This window comes from Myiozetetes cayanensis, unplaced genomic scaffold, assembly GCF_022539395.1.
Source record: "Myiozetetes cayanensis isolate MyiCay16 unplaced genomic scaffold, myiCay2020 scf4, whole genome shotgun sequence".
In the NCBI taxonomy this organism is placed as follows: Eukaryota; Metazoa; Chordata; class Aves; order Passeriformes; family Tyrannidae; genus Myiozetetes; species Myiozetetes cayanensis.
In genome coordinates this window covers 32,156,631-32,180,296 of record NW_026087631.1, presented here as the reverse complement: position 1 = coordinate 32,180,296, position 23,666 = coordinate 32,156,631, and the positions used below count along the sequence as shown (strand labels likewise).

The 23,666-nt window shown below is 37.7% G+C and overlaps 1 protein-coding gene across 4 annotated transcripts in view; it reads right to left on the bottom strand.

The window, feature by feature from the left end:
• Positions 1-3,920: 3,920 nt before the first annotated feature.
• PRRC1 (proline rich coiled-coil 1) overlaps positions 3,921-23,666 on the bottom strand; it is a 33,605-nt gene continuing 13,859 nt past the window's right edge. For 3 of the 4 annotated variants that reach the window (XM_050329911.1, XM_050329909.1, XM_050329910.1), the window contains exons 2-9: positions 19,542-19,655; positions 16,110-16,508; positions 14,754-14,911; positions 13,639-13,741; positions 10,742-10,905; positions 9,286-9,389; positions 8,318-8,420; positions 3,921-5,467 (exon numbers count right to left, since the gene is read on the bottom strand). In XM_050329911.1, the coding sequence (XP_050185868.1) occupies positions 5,258-5,467; positions 8,318-8,420; positions 9,286-9,389; positions 10,742-10,905; positions 13,639-13,741; positions 14,754-14,911; positions 16,110-16,508; positions 19,542-19,635 (1,335 nt within the window). In that variant the 5' untranslated portion in view covers positions 19,636-19,655 and the 3' untranslated portion in view covers positions 3,921-5,257. Of the gene's footprint in view, positions 5,468-8,317; positions 8,421-9,285; positions 9,390-10,741; positions 10,906-13,638; positions 13,742-14,753; positions 14,912-16,109; positions 16,509-19,541; positions 19,656-23,355; positions 23,487-23,666 lie in introns of those variants that run through there. The other variant, XM_050329912.1, reaches the window with a different exon arrangement.

The following is a 23,666-nucleotide window of genomic DNA, read 5'->3' as shown; positions in this document are numbered from 1 at the left end:
CTGCATCAAGAAGACAGAGAGCAAACTGTGTATAGGTAATATAAACAATCTGCAGCAAGAGGAAACAGATTAGCAGAACAAATTAAACAGATCATTCAAAAATGTTACAAAAGTCTTTTGTGGGCAGAATGATAAAACTTTCCCATTCACATTAGGAGAAACTTCACCATGAGAAAAAAATATAAGAAAAGGCAGCATCCTTTCCATCTTCAGTTTTGTGCTACACACTTCATTTTCTAGGTCTTCTATACCTTCCTATGGCAAAGGTGCTGCTCCCACCATGAACAGATTATCATAGAGCCAATGAGAATGAGAAACAAGCTTCAAAATCCACTTTTAGTCAGCCTGGCAACTGCAGAATCGGCTTTTGTTGTCTTGCTTGCATTTAAGAACTCAGAAAACAGGAAGAAATTACGAGCTCACACCCAAGTTTACAGTGGTTCAGAGGAGCTCACTTAGTAAGTTGGCTGTCACTGGTGATAAGAGAACCTCCTCTCAGAGATTCATGGGAGTTGTAGAACTCCAGAAAAGAGAAAACCCAAGTATCTTATCCCTAGCAATAATTTTAATTTCTTATATTTACCAATTTAAGACCAGGTTTTGCATGTCTGGTATTACCAAGCTGCAATGTACAAGAAAATAAGCCCTTCAGACAGAAAAGTCTGCATCTACACAGGACAGAAAGTACTTAAAATGCTTTCATTATAATGCTTACAACCTTCTAAGTATTGGGATGTGCTTTTTTTGTAAATATTCCAAGAACTACAGACAAAAAGAGCCACGTAACACTGTGATTACTGATTACAGTAACTTCCATTACGTTAAAAATTCTCCTGTTTTTCCTGCAGACACAAGTTTGTTGATTTTTTAATACATTTTATCAAAACCCCTAAAATCTGCCTTGCATGTGTATAACTGTACTCACTTATCCCACAGCAACACCCCAAGACCAGCACTGATTGCAGGATAACTGGTCTGTTTGGGAATTCTAAATCTGCTGTGTTTTACCTCTCATTGATGCCACAGCTATTTCAGAATCCCACTACTGGTCAAAATACTATTCCTTACACAAAATACAACTTCCTGTACTTTTCCAAGAAGCTGCAGAATGTTCACCACTTACTTGCAACAGCTGCTCCTGCAACTGTAAGAATTAGATCATGATACTCTTGTCATGGAGTATCCTTTCACAAGAAGCAAGTTTTTGTGATTAATACAAAAAAACCCCAAGCTTTACACAGAATTCCATGTAACTTTGTATTAAAATAGCCAATAAAACCTTGGAAAACTAACCGATCTGCCTTCTCCTCTACTATGAGATACTTCCCTAACTGACAGAGAAAGCCACTGCTCTATTCACTCACACTTGGTAGAACACAAAGATAGTTGGAAATCACTTTCTCAACACTAAACATTTTAATTTTGCTTGTAACCTTAGAGCTCCATGTCCTTTGATTCCAGTACATGAAAAATCCCTGTGTTAGCTCAGAAGAAGCTGTTGAGTGGTTTTGGATCTGTTATTCCTCTGCAAAACTGTGTATTCACAATTTAATTGCCAGGTCATAATAGTCTGGCTGCTTTACAAAGTCAACTGGCTGGAGTATCTGAAGCTTTGACAGAATTCTGCACAATGAGATGATAAATCAAACCAATTGGCATTTTTTTCCTTTTAGAAAATGTAACTCTATACACCATTGCTTTTATGTGAATAGCTTTTCCTGAATTGTGTAACTATGGATGGAACAGAGCCATGAAGTAAAAGCCAAATGGCTCAGAGATTCAGGATGTCAAAATTTGAGTTCTTGATAAGTTACAGACAGACTTAATTGTTGAAGTTAAAATCCACATTGGAAAAATAACCAAGTTTGAAGCAATTTTATTCTGGTTTTCAAGTCTATTAACAACTTTTGATGGGATACAGAATGTTCTCATTTACTACTTGTTCCTCTGTCTGTTAACAGCAGGAAATGAAGAACAAGCTTTTTTCCTTTTTTTAAATTTGCTTGGTCAAAATTATTAAATATAGTTGTAAAATAGACACACAGAGTTCTGTTTTAGAGTCAACACTGTTTAGGGATAATGTCTTACTTCCATCTGTAAGGTTTACCTCACATTATACTATTATGGGGAAAGAAAGGCTGCTTTTACAAATATCCTTAATAATCTGAATCACAATTGGGCTCAACCTCTGTGCTGCAAGATATGCATGTGTTTGTGCTCTTCTAAAGCCAGACAAAATACAAAGCAGCAGACAGACCCAAGTTATTCCATATTCCCACCTGATTTTTCAACTACCCTCTACCACTTTCTGCATCCAGGACATTGCATTAAACACAATTAAGCTCCTGTACATTTTTCTCCACTGCTCACTAGACATTCCTACTTCTCTGGTACTCTCCTGATTGCCTTCATAGTCTTTCACACTTCATTCTTTTCTTTGCCCTCTTCTGCCATTCCTCACTATCTTGACCAAACTGAGATGGTCTAAAGAAGACGACTGGTATTGGAAGGCAATTTTAAAAGCTTTTCATTAAAGGAGAACACTCTGCAAAGTACATGAGCAGCCACTGAGGCTGTTTTGGTTTTGGACCAAGATGTTCCACCAAACTGTATTTGCTGTTTCATCAGACCCCACATGCCCCATCCCTTCTTCAACAGATGTGCATGGCAAACCTTGAGAGGGGCAGCTGGGTGTAAGTTATCAGACTAGTTTCAACAAAATTGTGCGGAGAACTTCATAACCAGGATTTTTCTGACAGAGCCACAATGTTCTGAGTAGTGTTGTGATGAAAAACCTAAGGCCAGGCCCAGAGTAGAAACTTTTCAACTCAGCTTTGCTCTGCTAAAACAGAAGTGGGAGAGCATCACAGGTAACTTCAGCTCATAATTAGTACTGAGAGCTAATTCTACAAGAAAAGCTTCAGGGCAGAAACCTCCATTGACAGGGCTGTGGCTGTAACACCTTAAGCCACTACAGCTGTTTGCAAAGTCTATCTCTAAGGGCACAACCTAAGAACTGGGATAACTGTGCACTATCTAAATGAAAAAGTGGTTCAGAATGTGCAAACACAGTCTAGAGAAAAAAAGCAAAACAGTTCCTGCACACTTAAATTTTCAGCTCTTCTCTAACAATAACCCAGTCACAGTCTCCTTCAAAATCCCTTCTTGTGACACCATTCCTAAAATTCATACATCAAATCGTGCAGAGAGGGCGTGTCAGTGTGTTTGTTCTACAAAGTACTTATACATATAAGTGTATATACATAGTCCTGAAATTATTTTTAAGCCTCAGAAAACAATAAAAATCCAGTATTCTTCCTATATACAAAACCCTTGTGCTAATATTTCTGAAGGCTAACCCATCTCTCATCAGCCTATACATACCTTCTGAAGTTCAGCCTGAATTTATCACTGGTCTGCTCCTTTCCCACAACAAAAATTAAAACTCCGCCACTGTACAGTGCGCAGGGGACTTGAGGAACTATTACCTTAAGTGTACAAAAAACAGCAACAAATGCAGTTAATGAACCATCTCCAACATTTTGAAGAACCTTAGTTTAAGGACCAAGCAGATCTCTTTTAAAGTAATGCAAACTCAAAAAACTTGGCTCAGTCTATGTGAGACACACTTAGAAAATTGGTAGTATAATAGTAGTATATGTAGTAGCTTTCTTGATCCTTTTTTCATGACACTCGTATTTGAACAAAGCTACCCCCTCATAAAGTAGCAGAAATGGCTTCTGCAGCTGTATCTACAGTGATGAAGCAGCTGGGCATTGTCTGTACATGTAATAAAGGTCACATGTCCAAATGTGTGTCTGCTTTTCTAAGCTGATCTCAATATAAATTTAAAATAGGATGTCAGTGTCTTACCTGTTGAACTTCCTCTTCTATTATTGCCCACAACACGACCCAGCAGATGGTAGAAAGCTGAAAACATTTATTCAACTACATTACAGAGTAAACCAATTAAGGTCAAATATATTATTTGGAAATAGACTTTCACTGGGTACAAACATGAGCTGGCTTACAAGTATATGGTATATAAAAATGTTCTTTGAAAGCATCTAATAAAGGTAAAGGTAGAGTAATATAAGCTGAAAACCTGCTTAAGGCAAACAGAAAGTGTTTATTCTTCGTTTCTTAAAAAAGTGTTATTACCAAAATATTTTCTTCACAATCACTTCCATATTTCTAAATACAGATTTTAAGATTGCATGAGCATTGATAGAGGGCCTTTACAGCCAAGAGAAACATCAGATACCACCAAAAACTTATATGAGAAACAGTGAGCTCATGACATCAAGAAAGCATTTAAGACTTCAGAGTGTTTAGAAAGCCCAGGCTAGCAAAGCAAGTGATACACACATCACCACTTTCTATAATCAAATTGCTGACAGCTGTAACTGAAGGTAAGAGAAATTATGTAATTCCATATAAAATGTGAAGTTTGGAAGCACTGGAGTAAATGATGTTATTGAAATTGCTGAGATGATTTCATGTGGCATATGCGGTACCTGATCTAAAACCCACTGAAGCAACTCAAAATTTGTCTGTGGTGTTTCAGCTGGCCACGAATTTCATTACTGTAACATAAAAAAGAAAAAAAGATGCAGCACGGAAAATGAGAATTCAGAGTTATTTAGCAAAGACTTCAGCTAGCAGGGCATGGATTTGTGCTCTTCAGCACCTCACTGTTATGTGCTGTAGAAACTACTTGGCATCACTCCTGAGAACTATATACAGACACCAAACCCATGAGGTGTTAAGTATCCCCTAAATATGTGCCCCACTAAAACATGTAATACAGAAGGTAGTATCTCTGGATTGAAATGCACCTATATAACATACATGTTTTGCGGTCAACATGTTTATATTATTAATATAATAGAAATACCTAAACAAATATCCCCTTTCAAAAGTATACTAACTAAAGCATCTCAGCAAATGCCTACTAATGTGTCAAATCATAGCATGTTCCACTTGAAAAATTGTAATGCTACTTGTACCAGTCATAAATATACACATTTGTCTCAATTTCCTGCTTTGTGAATCATACTGGAAATCATATAATAGCAAAAAACCGCAACTGCTCACTTCCATTACTGGAAATCACCTTTGCTTCTTCAAAAGTAGAAACAGTTTAGAGTTAAGATTACAAATCCGTGTTGCATCCACTGAGAATTAAGAGTGTGTAGCCTTCACATCAACTCCAGAACCAAGACCAGTACTCCTTGGTGTGACAGACCAGCCCCTCTCACACGCTCATGGGTGGCAGCTGCTGTTTGTACATCCCTGCCAGGGCCTTGGCCGCGCTGTAGATCATCTGCTTGCGGGACATGCCTGTGAACACCAAGTGCCAGTCCGTCCTGTTCACATTCACGACACTCTTCTCCAGCACCTCGCCCACGGTCACCAACAGGCCTGACCATCTCAGATTGTAGTCCTGAGGAGTGAGACTTTTGGCCTGTGGAACATTTTGAGAAGGGATTACTGAGAGAGTCTGAAATTAGTAGTTTTACTTCTATTTTCACCAACTTCCACAAGTGAACATTCTTAGATCAACAGACTTACATCGCAAATTAAAGGGTATCAGAATCAGATTTCAGACTGCCCATAGTTTGCCAAGCAAATTATTTGGATTTCTTTGTATCATGATCCAAACAACATCTGAAAAGTATAAACTAAAACATAAAGCTTAAGAGAGTAAAGACAAACTGCTGTTATCAGAAGGTAGTTTTCTCTTATACAGTAGCCAACAGATGGAATCAATAACAGTATGTATTTATAATATTGTATACACTCCAAAGGCTTTAAAAACATTAAAAGGTCCCTCTAAAGCAGGCAAATAGCCACATGCAAGGAGAAAGCTGAGCCTGGCAGAAAAGAAGGGCTGAGAGATTTCCAGGAGATCACAAAGGGATTACATAGTGTCATTTCACAGAATTGTGGAATGGTTTGCATTGGAAGAGACCTTAAAGCTCATGTGGTTCCAAGCCCCCTGCCATGGGCAGGGACACCTTCCACCAGACCAGGTTGCTACAAGCCCCATCCAACCTGGCCTTGAACACTTCCAGGGATGGGGCAGTCACAGCTTCTCTGGGCAACCTGTGCCAGGGCCTCACCACCCTCACAGGTAACAATATCTTCCTAGTATCTAATACTAGTATCCTAGTATTCCTGTCCTGTCAACCCAGGCCCTTGTAAATAGTCTCTCTCCATGTTTCTTGTAGTCCCTGAAAGGCCACAATTAGGTCACCCTAAAGCTTCTCTTCTCCAGGCTGAACAATCCGAACTCTCCAAGCCTTTCCTCACAGTAGAGCTGCTCTATCCCTCTGATCACCTTGGTATCTCCTCTGGGCTCACTCCAGCAGCTCCATGTCCTTGCTGTGCTGGGCCCCAGGGCTGGAGGCAGCTCTGCAGGTGGGGTCTCACCTGAGGGGGCAGAGGGGCAGAATCCCCCCTTGCCCTGCTGCCCTCGCTGTGGGATCAGCCCAGGGCATGGGGGGGTTCTGTGCTGGGCCATGTCCAGCCTCTCCCCCACAGCACCCCCAAGTTTTTCTCCCCAGGGCTGCTCCATCTGCTCATCCCCAGCCTGGATTGATCCTGGGGGTGCCCCGACCCTGGTGCAGCACAGCCCTTGGCCTTGTTAAACCTCCCAGGGGCCACTTCTGGAGCTTGTCCAGGTGCCTCTGGATGGCCTTGTCCCTCAGGTGTGTCACTGCACCCTCAGTTTGGTGTCACCTGCAAACCTGCTGAGGGAGCCCTCAGTCCCTTCATCTGTGTCATTAATGAAGATGTTAAATTGCACTGGTACCAACACAGACCCCTGAGGGCACCACTGGTCACTGATGTCCATCAGGACTCTGAGCCACTGACCGTGACCCTCTGGATTTGACTGTCCAATCAATTCCTTATCCACTGAACAGTCCATCCATTGACTCCATCTCCAATTTTGAGTGGGGGACTGTGTCAAGAAGTCCAGGTAACTGACACCTGTACCCCTCATTCTGCAGGGTGGAACCAGAAGGGAAATTGTAGGGGAAGCACCACTGCATTCCTCTGGTCTTATGCTCATCACAGGTAACCACCTCCTTCATACAGATTTTGAGTTAGTCCATTTCTAGTGCATGTACAGCAGATCAGGGGCATTAGTGTGCTCTGCTCTTCCTAAAACTACTGTCGTGCAACTACAACAGCATAGGATTGTAAGAATATGTAGAACACTTTGGGTTTGAAAGGGACCCTTGAACATTTTTTCTTATAGCTTAATGTCTTTCTCCCCTGTTTTTGAAAAGCATTTTGGAAAACTACAGAGACAGAGCAATACTTCTCATTTTGCCACTCATCAGCTTTTAAAGGTTGCAAGAACTCAGGAAAATAAGAATTAAAACCAATCCCACAAGTGCTCACTTAATGAAATGGGTACCACTGAAAAAAAAATAGCAGTTACTATTTGTTTTCTCAAAACAAACCCCAGGGATCAAACCCCAAACAGTTTGGTTTTACATTCTTCATAGAAACGTTTATTTAAAACAAATTTACAGACCAGAGTTAATTAATGTATGACTCATATCTGCTGTCAGAAGACATGCAGTGACTGGAGTAAATCCCAGCCTGTGTCCAAATAAATGTAAACCATCTCATGAAAACCTTCCATGGGGGATATTTAAGAGCTGTACATTATTTTCAATGGGATGAACCATGATATTTCCTAGATTGAAGCTTTTTGATTTCAGAAATTTTACATCCTTGTCACAATAGCACACTCAGAAGAGGAAATCAGCCTTGCCTTTTAGGTGGGAGTCTATATGCTCATAGGGAATTTTTGTATTTCCTTTAGAGAAAGTAATTCTCTGTGGTTAATTTCTTCTTGGTCAGCATTTCTTCTTTTTTAATAGGAAAGTAAAACTAGAGCTCCAAAGTGACACAGAATGAGACCCTTGATGAAGAAATGCTTTGCCATAAATGCCTGAAGATTTTTAGGTAATACATTCATCATCATGGCTAGGCTTTGTGAATGAAGATTTGGGAAGGGTTCTACCCACGCTTGCTGCAAGCGCGCTGATGGCTAAAAAGGCCAATGCGAGATAGACAAGTCCGGTTGCAGAAGGCACAGCAGAAAGACTCCCCAGGTGATATCGACGAGACGCGATTCTTTCTGCGTTGTCTTTTCTCCTCGAGAGTGAAAACAGTTTTTATCCTCATTTCATAAATGAACATATTCAAGTGGAGCAACTGCCAGCAAGAACTGACATTATAAATAAAATTAAAACTTAAATCTTACTGTTAATTGGTAAGAAAACTGAAAACTCACCTGCTGAACATATTGCAAAGGCACTGGTGTTGCTTGGGTGAATGCTTCCAGGTGAATTCCATGAACTGGATCCTCAATAATCAGACATCCAATGTCAAACCACCTGCAATGACATGCATATTACTTTATTTCTGAGTACTGAGTATCACTCAATTGAAAACCAACAGATTAGCAGTTGAATTATGACCATTTCACAAAATTGACTACAAATGCAGTAATAATGTAATAATGAGACTCAAAGTGTTCTGGTATTTTTCAAGTAAAATTTGCATATATCAGTTTTCTCATATATAATAGTGCATGTGTATGTATGTAAAATATATAATATACACAGAAATATATATAAAATATATGAAAATTACAAATGAAAGACACAAAGAAAGCTGAGGAGTTGGGTGTGTGTGCAGAGACACTCCTTTGGCAATAGTTATTATGCTGCAATTTTCATTCAATCTTTGAAAGAACATTTCTCATTAAAATAACCTTCCCTAACAATTAAGAAAATATTTATCACTCATGTTCTCTATTCAGAAGAGTTTTTGGCATGTCTAATGCTATAACAACCCCTTAAATGATTTATTCAGAAAAACACTTTTGCCCCTTCCAGAGTATCTCCTACCATCCCTTCTGATACAATTTCTTGAAAAAGAGAAGATAGCATGCACACAGGAGTGCACAAACCATAGCCAAATTCCAGCTTTCATAGTTCCTTAATTTTTTGAGTTCAGTATAACTTCACTGTGTTTTTATACTGTCAATCTGGAAAAACCTGACAATTACTTTTTTTATATTAAAAGTTTCAAGATTTCTGGACAAAGAGCTGAACATCATCACCAAAATAAAATCTGCCAAAGCAACACTGAAGACAGACCATCTCCTTTCTTCTGCTCAGGGTGATACTGACACCAACTCCTTTGAGTCAACAAAGAATATTCTTGACTCCCCAGGAATATATTTGATGTTCTCACTTGTCAGGAAGCAATTCCTCAATGAAGTTTTCCACAGATACAACAGGCTGTTTCTCATGGATGACTCCTGTCCGACGCAAGCTGTCTATCCTTTCCTGTGCTCCCTGAATGGTGACATGAGCTGTTAGACAACACTCTCTTTGAACCACAACACAGTACAATGTTTACAGATTAATCCCAGAACAACTCTGGAACATACTTTTCAAGTTAAACAGAAAATATGAGAGATTTTGAAAATTACTCTTATTTCAATGTTAGGGAAAAACAACCACCCAAACCCATGAAAAGCCATAATGGAATCCAAAACAGTAACAAACACTATGATAAAACTAATTAAGTATTTTTAGTTTTTTGTTTTCCAAGAAAAAGTCCAGAGCAGCAGGCAAAGAATTCCTAAGTTGTAACTGTGCCAAGTTTTGCTATTAGTGAAAGCATCGTACATATTTCTGTTACTCACACTGACAGTTTTGTGACTTAAAACTTCTTGGATTTAGAGTTTTTGAGTGCTTTGGAGTAACTTCGTAAGACCAAGGCAAAGAATCAATTTATTGTGGTACATATCCAACTAATATGTAGGAACCATTCACTTGAAAACTGTTATCACTCTGAAGTTGTAATAGAAATATTACTACCAATACACTACAGTAGCTAAAGAAGTAAAGGAACATATACATTATTCTGCTTTACCTCCATATACAATTGTATCAGCTAATATACTGCTGCGAGAACAGGCTTTACTCTGCTGCAAACACGGCCACAACAGTCACAGGAAAATACTTCTTTTCATGAGTTTTTGCTAACATTTAATAAACACAATGCTAGATAGATGTTTTCAAGATTTTTAGCTATTGGCCAAACCCTTGCTAACCCTTCCTCTGGGGCAGCACAGCAGCCTGCAAAGCCACACAGTGAATTACTTTTCAAAGAACATAGATCTGTTTGGGATGATCCCTGACAAGTGTTGATCAAACTATCTTTGATCTACAGAATTATCAGGGAGGAAATTCGGTCTCAAAGAATCTCTTCTAACATTCCCAACATGATTTGGTAGTAACAGACTATTAAAAAATGCCTGAGGTACTTTTAAACTACAGAAATATCACAATGCACACAAGATGTGATGGCAATCAATGACAGTGTAAGAAAACTGACATAAATAATCTTAACTTGCTGTGAATGTCTTTGCAAAAAAACTAAAGAAAACCTTTCAAAAAGCAGCTCTAAACTGGTCTGATGATTCAGATGGGAAAAAAACCCAAACCAACAGAACCCGAAGCCCTCCCAAAACAACAAAAAAACAAACACACACACCAAAAAAAAAAAAAAAAACACAAAAAAAAAAAAAAAAACCAGAAGAAAATGTTCACCTATCCCGCAAACTAACTTCCACTTTATCTATTCTTCTGGGTTAATCTCTGTGTTGGTGGTACTTGGGTACTGTTACATATCAACTTACTTTTAAACCTGCAGCATAGCCCACAGGTTGGGGTGCAATGTTAGACTGTGCAGCCTCTCCAGTAACAACAGCCATTCCAAACACTTCTTGAAAGGCATCCCGTATTGCTGTCACTTTTACCTCTTTCTTAGAAGTGACCACTATGTCCAGTTCTCCCCCTGTTCCTGTAAAATAATTTTGTAATCTGTAAAATACACATGTGCATGTATTTTTCCCCATTCCCATTGTTACAGGTCAAATACATTCTCCTTCTCAACAGCATTTTTCAGCTGCTCTCCTCTTTTTCATGCAATGCACAGTAGTTATTTCATGAAGCAGAAGTAACATAAACTAGGAAGTAAAAGTCAGACGAACAGGTAAGAGAAGCACAGATGAAAGAGAGACAACAGGAACTGAAAGTTGTTCAGCATCTGAAAGAAACCACAGCACCATATAAGATGACAATTTATGGAGATTCAGGAAAATAGACATCCATTTCTAAGCATGTGTTGGTGTTCTGGGAAGCAGTAAGGAATGCTGGTGTCACACACAAACTCTTCCTTATGAAAGGAATGACGAACACAGATGCAGGTCATAAAATCCAGGAACAGCTATCAAAATACATCATTTTCAAATGAAAGGCTCATATTTCTTTTTAGTTGTCCTTGGAGTGTAAACTTCAGTTAATTTTATAGGTTGTCTTCCTCCCTAATGCTTTATCCTGTTTTTTGATATTAAATATCTATTGAACCAAAAACTTGTACACAGTTCTAAACGTTTTCCAACAGGGGGTATCTCCATAAAGAAGCAGGAGTTTTCACTAAGCTTTTTTAGAACAAAACAAAACAATTCAAGAATTAAAAGACATCAAAACCTAGTACAAAAGACTGATGAGCTCAATCACACCTCACATCTGCCTATCACAGCAAATTTCCCCCATTGACAATGGTAAATGCAAAGCTTAAATTTCAAAGAAAACAACAATTTACTCCTTGGTTCATATTACTCAGTAGATCTCAGTTACAGGAATCATCTTATTTTTATGAAGAATCACCAGAGATATGTCAGAACAGTAGTAAAACATACTATTTGGGTTTTTAGAGGGTAATTTTTTAACTTTTTATTTATCAATTGCTTTACTGAATGGAATTGAATGTACGCATCACTGAACTTTGGGCAATTGTTTTAAACACTGGGTAACTAGAGGATTAAAAAATAGTTGAGAGTATATTTTTTCATGGATTCCTTCTGGATAGAAATGAATTTAACATAATTAAACAAATGACTGCTTAAAAATGACTGCAGGTATTTACTGAAGTTATTTGAGTGCCCAGGAACAGAAATCCTGTTAAAGAGCTTTTAATATAGCTAAAAACTAATTCATAAAAGATCTAGTAAATTACTGCATAACAACACTAAGAATGGTAACTGTGCCCCATTTTTAGATGGCGAATACACAATATGTTCTTTTGTACTAAGGATCATCAAATAGCAAAAGCATACCTTTGTTCATCAAAGATACTACTACAAAAGTGAAAGAAAGATATTACAAGCATTAAATGAAAACATTTGTGGTAACATCTGCCACACATTACGATAATACGGAAATACTAAAATCTAAGGACTAGGTACACCCTGGTAAAATCAGGGACAGAACTGTCATATCAAGTTAAGCTCTGACACTTGCCTGTGAAATTTCACTGTGTATTATAAATTGAAATGACATTTACACACTCAATTTAAGATTTCCTGACATCTTTTGTTATAAAAGCATTGATGTTTATGCTTACAAGGTGACTATTTCCTAAGCAGACAGAAATTGTCTATTCCAGGTGCATGGCTCAGATGATGTCTTCACAATGTGCCAGTGAAAACAGTTCAGCTCTTTTCAAGAAAGAGACTACAGAAATACTATTTGCTTGGATGTAAAAAAAAATAACTTCAACCACCTCATCCAAACGCTTTGGTAATTTCAGGTTTTGTCATGAGGAAGATGACATTTCTTTGGCACTACAGTAATGGAGAGCGAGCAGAGAGAAGTGGGACCACTTGTTGTTGGGGACATGGTTTTTGTTGATGCCAGAATACATTTCTACAAGGAAGTACATATGAATCTCTGCCCTATTTCCACAACTGCAACTACAAAAACAATGCAGCAGATAAATATCCAAGTTGTCCAAGATGTATATAGATGCTTTTCCTACCAACAGGACTTCAGAGAACTTTGAGATAACTACTGAATTAGCTTACTAGACCTGAATCTTACAAGTAAAACATTTTCTTAGAAATAATTCATCCTCTAAATAAAGTTGATCTGTCAAGAAATACTGTGTCAAACTATACAGGATACTGACGGATTACAAAGGGATAGTCATGACTGCAGTAGAAACTTTAAACACAGTTTGCCAAACTGTATATAATCAACATTTACTGTAGCTTTGCACTGCAGCAATGTAGTTACTGGGTCACAGATTAGGTCCAGCTGAAAAAAAAAACAGCTCAGAAAACCAACATTTTTTTTTAAATCATTTCAATGGTTTCTTCTCAGTCTTGGCAGTTTCCTGACCAGCTTCATTTATATGCAGACCAAGAGCTGTACTAGCACACCTAATGAGGACTGTTTATCAGACTACTAGAAGGAAAAAAAAGCCATGCCAAAAAAACCAAAAGCCACACCATCACCCTGTATAACTTAATGCCCCTTGCTTCCCCATTTCAACAAAGTAGAAATCTCAGGTCAGCTTATATCTGAGATGCAATGGAATCCAGTAAAATAAAAAAATAAATGAAATAAAAAAAAAACAGTGCTTCTCCTTCCTGTTAATTTTCAAGATGTAATTGAAACGCTTTTACATTTCAAGTAGAAAAGTAGTGTGCTATTATATTGACTTCTCCAGTGGTTTGTCATAAACACTTACTGATATAGGGAACCATGCCAGGATCCAGTGTTGTGATTACGCTCTCCACTGAATACTTGGTCTTATCAAGAACAGACTTCACCACGGGATTCTCAGCTACACCCTAAATTTAAGCAAATACATTTCCATATTATATTCTGTTTTCTCCCCCCCTCCCGAAATTAAAAATGTTACAGTTAAGAAGAAATAAAAACTACTAAGCTGCTTTGTGTGTTTCTAACCATTACACTTTGTAATGGCTTGTTGTATGTCATATCTCAGCACAAACACTATGTGATATGACTATCACAGCTTTTCAGTTACAACATGAAGTTTAAATATTACCTTCTGCCTTACCCATCATCTTGCAAAGCCAAGCAGTGCTTCTCCAATTAGCAACCTGGCTGCCTAACTAACACAAAGTCATTATACAGATGGTTCCTGAGCAGCTTCTACCTATGGAAGATGCCTTAATGTGTTCATCTGCTGAACACAAATAGGAAGAAATAATCCACACACTTATACCAACACAAAAAATGAATTTACCATCATACTGTGAACCACAATGCAGCTAAACTTCTAGCAGAATAATCTTACAAAGTATCTTAGACACTTGTGATTGGGAAAATATGTAGTTTGCCCATCCTTGAAAAAAGACCTGTTACAGAATATGTTATATGTTATAGAACAATCATGGCTTGCATCCCAAAGAAATCAAACTCAGTTAATTAGGAATTTATAAATGTGATATGCAAAGCATTCAGGCGAGGTAAAACACCTTCTTCTGCATCCAGTTATTGTGAAGTAAAAATTACTTTTCATGTCTTACAGAGGTTCTAAAACTTCATCTGACTTAAGAACATGTGACAGAACCTGATAGATATGTGTATGTTCCTACCACAGGACTAAAATTAACCTAGAACACCTGTATTTGTCTAATCCCTTCACTTCTATACAGAGGAAGAGCAAAAGTATAGTTTCAGCAAACACCAGTACTAAAAACAGCCACCTTGCACGTGAGACTGGAAAACAGATAGGATTTGTAGCAACACATATTTAAAAAAAAAAAGATATGTCTTATTATAGTCAGTAGAAAATGGTAATTCCTCATAAAGGTAACAGACAAAACCCCATACCTTTATAAACCCCCAAAGCCCTCCAGCAGGTGCTCCACCATGGGCAGTAGATACTCTGGGGTCTTCATGTTCCTCAGGAAAAGTGATTGTAGAGCCACTCCCAGGAGACAAAGATGATGAGAAAGTTGTTTGTTGAGAGATGGAATCAGCCAAAACACCTAGTAAGGTGGACAAATAAAACACAAGTGTTCACTTATTTTACTGCAGTTAATTTGTTATATTGTAGCAATGTGCAATTGTTTGACAGGAAAATTGCAGGAAGAACAGAAGAATACTGGGCTGATTCACTTCACTTCTTGAAGGTCCCAGAACAATTCTGCTTGTTAAAAATTACTTCAACAATATCTCCTAAAAGAACTGAGACTGCTGTACATTATGTACAAAGTTAACTTGATAAGACAAAAAAAATCATTGTTTAATTTAAAAGTTGTTCTTTTCATTGTTTTCAAATTTTCATAATAAACCCTCTGTAGAGCAAAGAGAGCAATAGGTGTTACTCTCTAAACAAAGAGATAGAAATGTTCTCATACAATAAGAGAAGTAAGAAATTTTCTAACACTGAGTGGTGGAAATTAGTACTAGTAGAAAAAGGAGGAAGCTTTACATATTTCAAAGGAAAACAAAATAAACTAGAGTAGAAAAATAAAGCATGAGCCTTTGCCAGTTTTAACCGATTTTCCAATCTAGCCTTAATCAGTAGTTATTTTTATTTTACACTGCAAAACTGATACTCTTTTTGGACATTTTCTTGATACAGACTACTTAAAAGAAGTATCACCATTAACAGTAAAAGCCTGGTCCAAATGCAGCTCATAGCCATTCCACTCCACTAGCTTAAAATGACATCAGTTTAGCAACCACAGCAACTGTTTTCATGGAAGGTACATGTTTTCAGCTGTCCTAATGCAATTTAGTGACTAGAAACAACAGAAAAGACTGGCGTCATACGATGGACAACTTACTGTAGATAGATTTTGAGAACAAAACCCTGAATATGATGAAACTGCAGCCTGAGATATACCATTCTGGGGAAATAAAACAGGTGAAAGTGGCTCTGCGTGCTAGACAAAAGCTATGTATGTTCAGCAAGGCTTTCCTGTGCAAGTTAACAAAAAATAAAGTTCTCAAAAGATTTTTCTGTGAACCTGAACACTACCAGAACACCACTAAAATGGACTCGCTGTCCTGGACCATGACCTTATTTTAAATGCTATTATCCCTTCTTCTGAGTGCAACTATGCTAATTAGGAATATCCATAACAATAAAGAAGCTGAAGTTGCAGAGGGTGTAAAAAAAGCCACCCAGGAGACCACTCATCCTGCCTCACAAATGGGAAATCATAAACGGAGAGTTACCTGTGACTGGAGATGCAGAAAATGACGGCATCAGTGGGCTCTGTGGTGCTCGACCAGCATGACCCCTGGTGATATCATAGGCTGAAGACACGGAAAATCCTGAAATGGGGGGACCAGTGGGAGGTGCAGGAAGGCCAGGTCCAGCAGTAGGGCTTAATGTAGAAGGATCAAAGAACTGGGACAAGTGGGTACTACAGGCTAAAGGGGAAGCAAGAGATAGGGCAGGACCTTGAGATGGTGCAAGAGAAGAAACCGCTGCAGGAGGCACAGGTGGGAGAGAAGCCGAAGTCATCAGAGCAGGAGGAAGAGGAGGAGGAACTGAAGATGATGCAGCTGGCAAGGGTGGTGAATACGCAGGAGAAGAGGACATGCCTGGTTTAGAAAGGGGACTTGACAAAGCTGGGGGAAAAAAAAAAAATTTTAGAAATAATAAGCCTTCAGTTATATAATTGTTCAGATATTTCACAGTAAATTTTGACCTGGTCTGTTTTTCTTCCCCCTTCCATGTTAATTTTAGTCTTGTTTGAGTTTTCATACACCACCAATTGCACTCAACCATTGCTGACAGAATCTTTGTAAGACACATCTATTTTTCTTGCATGACCCTATTTGTCATGCTTAAAAAAATGAATTTAGAGCAGCTGAAATCTGCCCCAAATTTCTAGCTAGTACTGTTCTTTCTGAGTGACTGCTTAATCAACAATGCAGGACACTCTCATCTTCCAGAATAAACTAAGGCAGAAAAGCAGAAATTACCATTTTTGATAGCAGTAAGATGTTGGATTAGCTTAAGCATCTTACTGGCCTCAGCTTAAACATCAATCACAGTCAGTAAATCTCCAAACTTTACCACAAACACCTATGAGTAAAAAAATTTTGAGAACTTCCCCATGAAAATTTATTTATAAATTATTTGCATATATCACTGCACTAATATGTTATAAACGTAAAAAAATTGTATTTACAAAAATGTAAAAAGGATGAGATAAAGATGGATGAAAACAATTTTTTTAACAGTACAAAAACTTTTCTGCTTCCATACAAAATTCTTTTATTAATATACTCTAAATACAGTAAATGACTAATAATTAACATACTATATAACACAATTATTGATAGTAGCTTTTTAGTGTGAGCAGTGCCACTGAAGAAATCTTAATAATTTTTACCTATTGGTTTAACACCTCATGATGCAGCAACTTGAAGGTCCGGTTCTGTGTTCAGACTATTTTGATACTTGGCTTTAAGAGCCACCATGGCTGGAGAAGATACCTCACACTGATCAAAATGGAAGAAGTGCATCATTGGTTGTGTTTGGTGTATCTTACTATTTCATTTTCCACTCCCACCCATCAATCATGCACAGGTTTTCCTTGAAATGCAGACTGAAAAATTTTCATCTTCCCTGATGTCAGTCAACTGTTTTCTGCAAAATGAACATGCTGAATTTTCATGTATTTAACAAGTGGGTTCAAATCCTACTGAAACTGGTTGGAAGATGTTTACACAGGTCAGGAAATTCTCTTTCCAAGTTTAAGTGTACAGATCTGACAGATTTTATGCAACGCTTGCACTAGTTTTGGAAACAGGAATGTATAATGATGGAAATATTTACAAATACCAGTTTTCAAAATGCTTTCTCAAAAGCATGACTTTCTTACAAAAGCAGCTCCTGTATCATTCCTTGTTAAAATGTCACCTTTACTTTGAAAGGACAAATTACGAGTGTATTTTTTTTTTCAAATATCTGCTAGGTAGCACACTGCTGAAAGCCCCTTGTCATCACAGAAAGCATCAGCAAATCTGGAACACTCTTCTTTTTGTAAAAAAAAAATTCATGTCAACATTGAGTTCAACAACTCTTCTACAACACCTTGCCAATGGTGACCAGCACATTGTGAAATACAAAAAAAATTATTTCATGGTCACCCCCCATCTCATTACAAAATACTGTAAAAAAATCTACTACTTAAAGACCATTTCTATAAAATTAATGACATTGGTGACATCCTATAACACTGTGCACTTCCAGCTCCAGCTTCTTTGCAATGGCTTCCCTATGAATGGAGGCAGTCAATATGTTTCATGTTTGATGGTATCTCTGCAACCTTACTCCAGAACACGTTGTTGTCTTAGTTAAAAGCAACTTCTCCATCAGAGGTTAGAACTCCACAATTTTAATAAAACCACTGCTTTTATTATCGCAGTCTTACTACTGAGGGCTGATTTTTCTCAGCATATTCCTCCTTTAGCATTTGACAGTACATTATTTGTATATTTTGAAATAGAACTGAGACACACTAGAAATTTGTTCTAATTGTTCTAATTCTAATTTGTTCTAATACTTGTTCCTTTAAGTCTTCACCAATGTTTTCTATGCATCTTCTAACAGGGTTTGCTGACAAATTCATTTTAGTCTCCTATAGAGACAGTCTGAGAGAGTTGGAGCTGTTCAGCCTGGAAAAGAGAAGGCTCTGGGAAGACTTCACAGGAGCCTTTCATTACCTGAGAGAGGGCTTATAAAAAATAGGGAGAGTGACTTTTCACATGGTCAGATAATGATAGGAAAAGAGGGAAGAGTTCTTGTGTTTCCTTCCCGCCCCCCAATTAATTGCCTGGGATCCACTGCACCAGTCTGACTCAACAACACCAGAAGCGCCAAAAAATTAAGTATCTGGTATTCAAATACGGTGTTCGGAATCTTGAAAAATCTGATAAAATGCTTTGAATACCAGCCACAATTAGGGTGACCTTATAGCACCTTCCAGAACCCAAAGGAGCCTGGAGAAGGACTTTTGACATGGGCATGTAGTGATAGAGCAAAGGGTGATGACTATAAACTGAATGAGGGCAGGTTTAGGTCAGATATTAGGAAGAAATTCTTCCCTGTGAGGGTGGTGAGGCCCCAGTACAGGTTGCCCAGAGAAGCTGTGACTGCCCCATCCCTGGATGCGTTCGAGGCCAGGTTAGACGGGGCTTGGGGCAACCTAGTCTGATGGAATGTGTCTCCGCCCATTCCAAGATGACCTTAATGTCCTTCCCAATTCAAACCAACCTGGGATTCTATGAATATTAAAATCCAAATGATTATGTGCAGTTTTACCACTATCCTCTACAGGACTGTAAATCTGTTTTATTTTTAACTCCCTACTATGCTGCTCATTTAACTGTGCACTGTAGTGGAAGGTATTATTTCCCTGGCCCTGTATCCTTAAAAAACACAAGTGATTTCATAAAATAGTTTCAGGAATTAGAAAATGTTTAAAATATTCTCTGTGCCAGATGCATGTAAGAGAAGGAGCACACTTCCATGATTAAAAAACAATTTAAATTCTTCCAAGTAGCCTGGAAAAGAGAACTGTAATTATGCTGATTGCAATGTTTTTGGATTAACTGTAGTGGTTCAAGAGACATGAATAAATGTTTCTGTACCTAATGACACAGGTGCTGCAGCAGCATCAGCCCCTGCTGAGCTTGGTGGGGGCGTGCCAGGTGGAGTTGTCTCTATTCCACTCTCTTCCATCATTTTCCTTCAGCTACACAAAGCTGTGATAGAAAAAACAAAAGTATCTTGAGAAACAAGGGGAAAGATTTTAAATTAGAATGCAAAGGCCACAACACAGTTATTTACATCCATGAACTTATCAAGTAACTCAAATACTAACTCTGGAAAAAAAAATTGACTTATCTCAAGGATACAATTATCCACCCTGTCTCATTTCTCCCATATTTTCCCTTTATTTTTAAGACTGTGATAATGTCCCAAACTGCAGGCCTCTTTCTAAAAACCTTACCATGTATGCCCAGCTACTTCTTCCAACATATACTGGTGGTACTTGTAAGAGTAAAACCAAAAAAGTAATGACACATCATAAAACCCATATCCCAGGAAAAACTTAACTATGGGGTAGTATTTTGCTGCATTGTTGAGCTGTAGTAACCCAGACCAGGACCTGCTACTTCCAGTGTGAATAAAATGACAGTGACATTAATTTATACTGAACAAGTTCTCCAGTACAGCCTATTCCTGTAAAATCTAAATACCACCCTTCCCTGGTGATGTTATCAGAAGTGGAAGTTAATTGAAAGCTTTGGGTTTTATTGTGAAGGCCAGTTTACATTGGAAGTATCTTTTAACACAGTAAACCTTTAAAATATATTACTTCTAGAAAAGCAGAGTTATATGCTTTATTTAACAACCCTAAATTAAAGTACATGGCCTTAGAAGAAAAGGAAAGATGCAAAATTAAGATTTTCATGAATACCAGGTGATTTTTGTTTTTCAGTGTAGAGGCAGCTTATCAAAAACGCTGCTTCCTCACGAGTCTGGTAAACTAGATAACGATGATTTGCACCACTCCCTGAAGCAGCAGTTCTTAAGGAAGTTTTAATGAAATAAAAATCCTATATAAAGGAACTATATATATGAAAAATAGGCTGAAACATTTTCCACCATATCCATTATATCAGTGGCTACTGAGGACTGACAGCTTATTCCCTTTAATTTACAGAGGAAAAGACTTAGATAACATGTTGAATAAAAATACTCGCATGTATATAAAAAAGAACTCCACTTACAAAAATACAAGTGGTTTCCTCTCTTTACAAAAACAAAACAAAAAGTCCCTCAATACCTCATTGTTGTTTTAAATGTATATACAACTCCTATTCTAGTATGGAGGAAAAGTTACTGTTATTACCATATTGAAAAATCTAGAAAGCAGGATGTCAATGTCAGTCTTGAAAGGTGCACAAAGAGTTCCAAAAACAAATGAAAGCATCAAAAGCACACAGGAGAAACTACAGTCCCTCTGACAAACCAGTATAATCCGAATTAAGTGATTTAAGATTCAAAGCTTGAGACCAGCCTCAGAAAAAAAGTAAACATGGCTTATGTGCAGCACTTCATGAAAATTCTTATGACAGATGGATTTTAGGTACTGAGGATCTCTAATTCACTTTACACCTTTTTTTTCACATGGGATGAAAGGATCAATAATTGTTTGGCAGGGAACAGACTGTCCTTGAAGAATGACTAAATCTCACCACCCCTTCAAAAGGAACAGCAAAGTCTTTCATTAAACTTCACCAAGTGGAAGAACTTGCAGTATTATGTTTATTTTAATCAAACTACAGAAGTTTACATTTCTGCACACAGAGGTATTTCTGAAGTCATTCTTTTCCAATTAGACACTGCAAAGCAAGGAAGAATTTTCCACTGTGCAATTGAAAGAATCACTGACCAAAACCCAGGAACATTTTATCAAGGCTCTTTTAATCTGCTGCTTGATTACACCTAATGCCATGATTAAAAACTGCTGAGAGGTGCTTCCCACTTAAAATAAATTCTGCTGCCATGCAGAATGACTGAAAAATTTCCACAAAGCAGCTCTGCACAAAGATGTTGTAAAGATTCAGAAAGTTATTACACTGGTTGGGCAGGGGTGAGAGAGAAGGGGCAACCCCTGAGAAGTCAGCTGAGTCACAGACGAAAAATCAGGAATTAGCAGAAACGTAAATTACTCTGTAGTTGCTTTTCACAATTATCTTAGCAATGAGAAAGGTGAAGAACAGAATCAGTGATCCCAAATGTGCAGAAATAATGTCAGTTGCTAAAATACGATAAAAAATAATCACATCGAACTGACTTAAATTAAGCCTTGACTAATAACAAGCCTGCACAAGTAACAGCTTTCTATATACTGATTTCTCAAGTCAGTTATAGTTTGCATGTGCTGCATGAAAAAAAGGTAAATAATTGAACAAGATACAACATGGGAATATGCAAAAGCAAAGCAGAAAATAGGTGTAAGTGGAACTGTCTTTTAGTGATTTGTGGAAAAAACAGAAGTAATAGTAATAATTCTTCATAACCCAAGCCACAAGCACATGATTTTCAACAAGTAGGACCTGAAAACACGAAAACTCAGCCTAACTTCTGAAGGAAGTGACTTTTGTGCCTCCTTGCAAACCTGGAGAACAGAAACAGTGAAGCATGTGGAATCAGGTGAAAATAACATCAGTACTGCCATCTAGTGATTTGTTATGATAAATTGATTTCACAAATTTAACTATCTCACCATGTTTTGTCAGTAGCAGATCTTGTGTTATGCTTATATGGCAGTACAAAAGAAGGGATATGAAAAAGAGAAATACAGAAAACTCACATTCCCAGTCATCCTTAAAATAACGCCTTTAAGAAGCAGAAGCATGAATTTTGTTAGGCTTTGATCAATTATTTGGTTAAAAGAGTAACCTTTTCAATACTAATGAAAACATTACAGAGATGATGTTAAACCCCCACATAACACAAAGAAAATAAACCCAAACTTCTATTTCTAGCTAACTGGTAACTTCTTTTACTGATTTTCACCACCTGAACCTCATGCATTAACCTAAAACCAAATTTCAGCCATTAACCTAATTCCCGAAATGCAAGGCCTTTGTGTACTCAACAGAAAATGAGAGTAAAGCTCTGACTGAAAATCTAGACAAGGCTTGTGTTAAAAAGCAGGAATGAAATAATTTGATTTAGAGACCAGGCTTCACTGGTAAATTATTAATCTTTTCACTTTAGTTTAATAGGAAGTAATTACATTTCTGCTAATATTTTCCAATAATCTTAATGACATAACCACATTTCAAAAGCATTCTTCAGGTTATTACTCTAAAATATAGAAATTCACAGCTAATGATAACATTACTTACAAATGAGGATTCGCAAATTTCACATGGATAAAACCACAGTATCTAGAAATCAGCCATACTTAAGAATTTATAATGAGGCTGTATTTTCAGTCATCTTTAATTAACCCTTTCCTCTATTTCAGTAGGTGCTCCTGCTAATAAAAACTCCTCACAAAAAACCAAATGATGCACCTTCAGTTGTCAGCGAGGGAGTCAAGCTGACATCACACAAACGACAACTCTTTTAAAAAATCAAACCAAAACAGAGCTGGAATTGTGAGTATGTTAAGTTTCACCTGCAAAATCCCTCAGGTTGTTTTTTCTACTTTAGAAAGGGTGAGCACAAAGTCAGGGATACACTTTCTTTCGGCCTCTGATCAGCAGAACAGAGAAAGATCTCTGAGGGCACACCAAGTCTTACCAAACCAAAGGAAAGGCACAGAGGGATCATTGGTTTAATCACCTCGTGTTAAATGACTTGTTCCAAAGTCCAAAGCCTTAAAGAGAAGACAAAACAAATTAAAAAAAAAAAAAACCAAATCCCCAGAACTCTCTATACCTGTTGTATATATTCTGAGTATCTGGAGTCTTCATAGCTGTCACAATGCACCTGTGTGTGAGTTGATCCCCTGACTTGAAACTGAGGTGGTCTCAGCAGTGCCACGTAACTTCAGTTTTCCTCATTAATGCTTTATAGTAGAGAACTGAAGCTAAGTCAACTTTTCTCCAGCTGATAATGGAGCTGATTGCACCAGGTAAACACTGCTGTGTACTCTTTATTTTGGGGCTCTGTTTAAATTGAGCTTTGTCCAAGTTAACGTTGGTACTTCACAGCTTTGACAAGAACTAGAAAATCACAAGAAAAAGTAA